This window comes from Galeopterus variegatus, unplaced genomic scaffold (assembly GCF_000696425.1).
Source record: "Galeopterus variegatus unplaced genomic scaffold, G_variegatus-3.0.2 Scaffold5946, whole genome shotgun sequence".
Classification (NCBI taxonomy): domain Eukaryota; kingdom Metazoa; phylum Chordata; class Mammalia; order Dermoptera; family Cynocephalidae; genus Galeopterus; species Galeopterus variegatus.
In genome coordinates, this window is record NW_007732057.1 from 51,555 (window position 1) to 52,803 (window position 1,249).

The window sequence follows — 1,249 nt, forward strand, 5'->3', positions numbered from 1 at the left end:
ATTGTAGCACCAAGGTCAAGGTTTGGATGCCTGTACTGGCCAGCTGCCAAAAAAAGAGAAAGAAAAGTTGGTAGTTTGAACATTTTTTGGGAGGGGGAGGTTTACTATGTAGTTCTAGTGAAACATTATTTTATGTTAGAGAAAAAAATAAAAGGTAGCAAGTCTTCTTTTTACTGCTCTAAAGTCAAAAATACTGCTGTGAATGCACCGGGCTAGCTAAGTATGGAGGGCTTGAGGGAGGTTAGCTGCATTCCAAAATCAATCACAGCTAAGATATGAAATTTAAGGTCATTTCTAAATATACTGTTACAATCCCAAAGTCAAAGCCTTAATTAAAATGTGCAATGATTTTTTTTCCTTTGAAGTAAGGAGGCTTATAATAAGTAACACTTATTTTAACTGAATTTTTAAAAATTCAACATAAAAAAAGGCATGAGGCATGTCTGATCTATTATTGTTATTTATGCAGTCCTTAGTAGTAGCTGCATCTCATAAATCGAGATTAATAACTATAATTATTAAAATTTACTTCTTCCCATAAGTGAATTGTATACATATCAGCAAAGATATGTAAAAAATAATGTTGTCCCATCTTGTCAAACCTGTAGGTCACTGTATTTCAGTCATTTTTGAAAATCATTTAAAAAGTGCTTTTTGTTGAATTGCTCATCTTTAGCTTCTTCAGGATGTGAGTGTGCGCACACGCATGCATGTATGTGTGTGTAAGAGACAGAATAGAAGATTTTGAGATTAGAGTCTTGATAATTCTTGCCAATTATGAATGACATGTAAAAAACTTAATACTTCACAGGTGAAATAGCCCAATTTTTGGAACATGTTCATAGTTTAGCCTATGATGAAAAGCCAAACTATAAAATGCTCAAGAAAATTCTGAACCCAAGTGGAATACCCTTAGGACCACTGGAATTTTCTAGTAAAGGACAGAGTGTAAACGTGTGTACTGCAATCAGTCAAAAAGTAAGTAATGTAAATCCTGGGATCCTATGATTACCTTCTGTGAAGCTTTCTGTCAAATGAAGTTGTTTTAAGTCTTAAAATGAGTCTGACAACTCAGTTTCTTATTATGTTTAATTCCTGTTTCCCCTAACTCAGCACCAAGAAAGTTTGTTGAAAGTTCTTTTGACCTATCACTTCTTAGAGAAATTCTATGGACTACTGTGTACTATTAAAAAAAAAAAAGCAGTCACTGGTATCATGGAGATATAACTAAGGTGACACCTCCTCCTTT

At 33.7% G+C, this 1,249-nt stretch overlaps 1 protein-coding gene across 1 annotated transcript in view; it reads left to right on the plus strand.

Moving 5' to 3' along the window:
* Positions 1-1,249, plus strand: part of VRK2 (vaccinia related kinase 2) — a 72,720-nt gene that overhangs the window by 50,640 nt on the left and 20,831 nt on the right. The window contains exon 9 of the mRNA XM_008590253.1: positions 812-978. Coding sequence (XP_008588475.1) covers positions 812-978 — 167 coding nt within the window. The remainder of the gene's footprint in view (positions 1-811; positions 979-1,249) is intronic.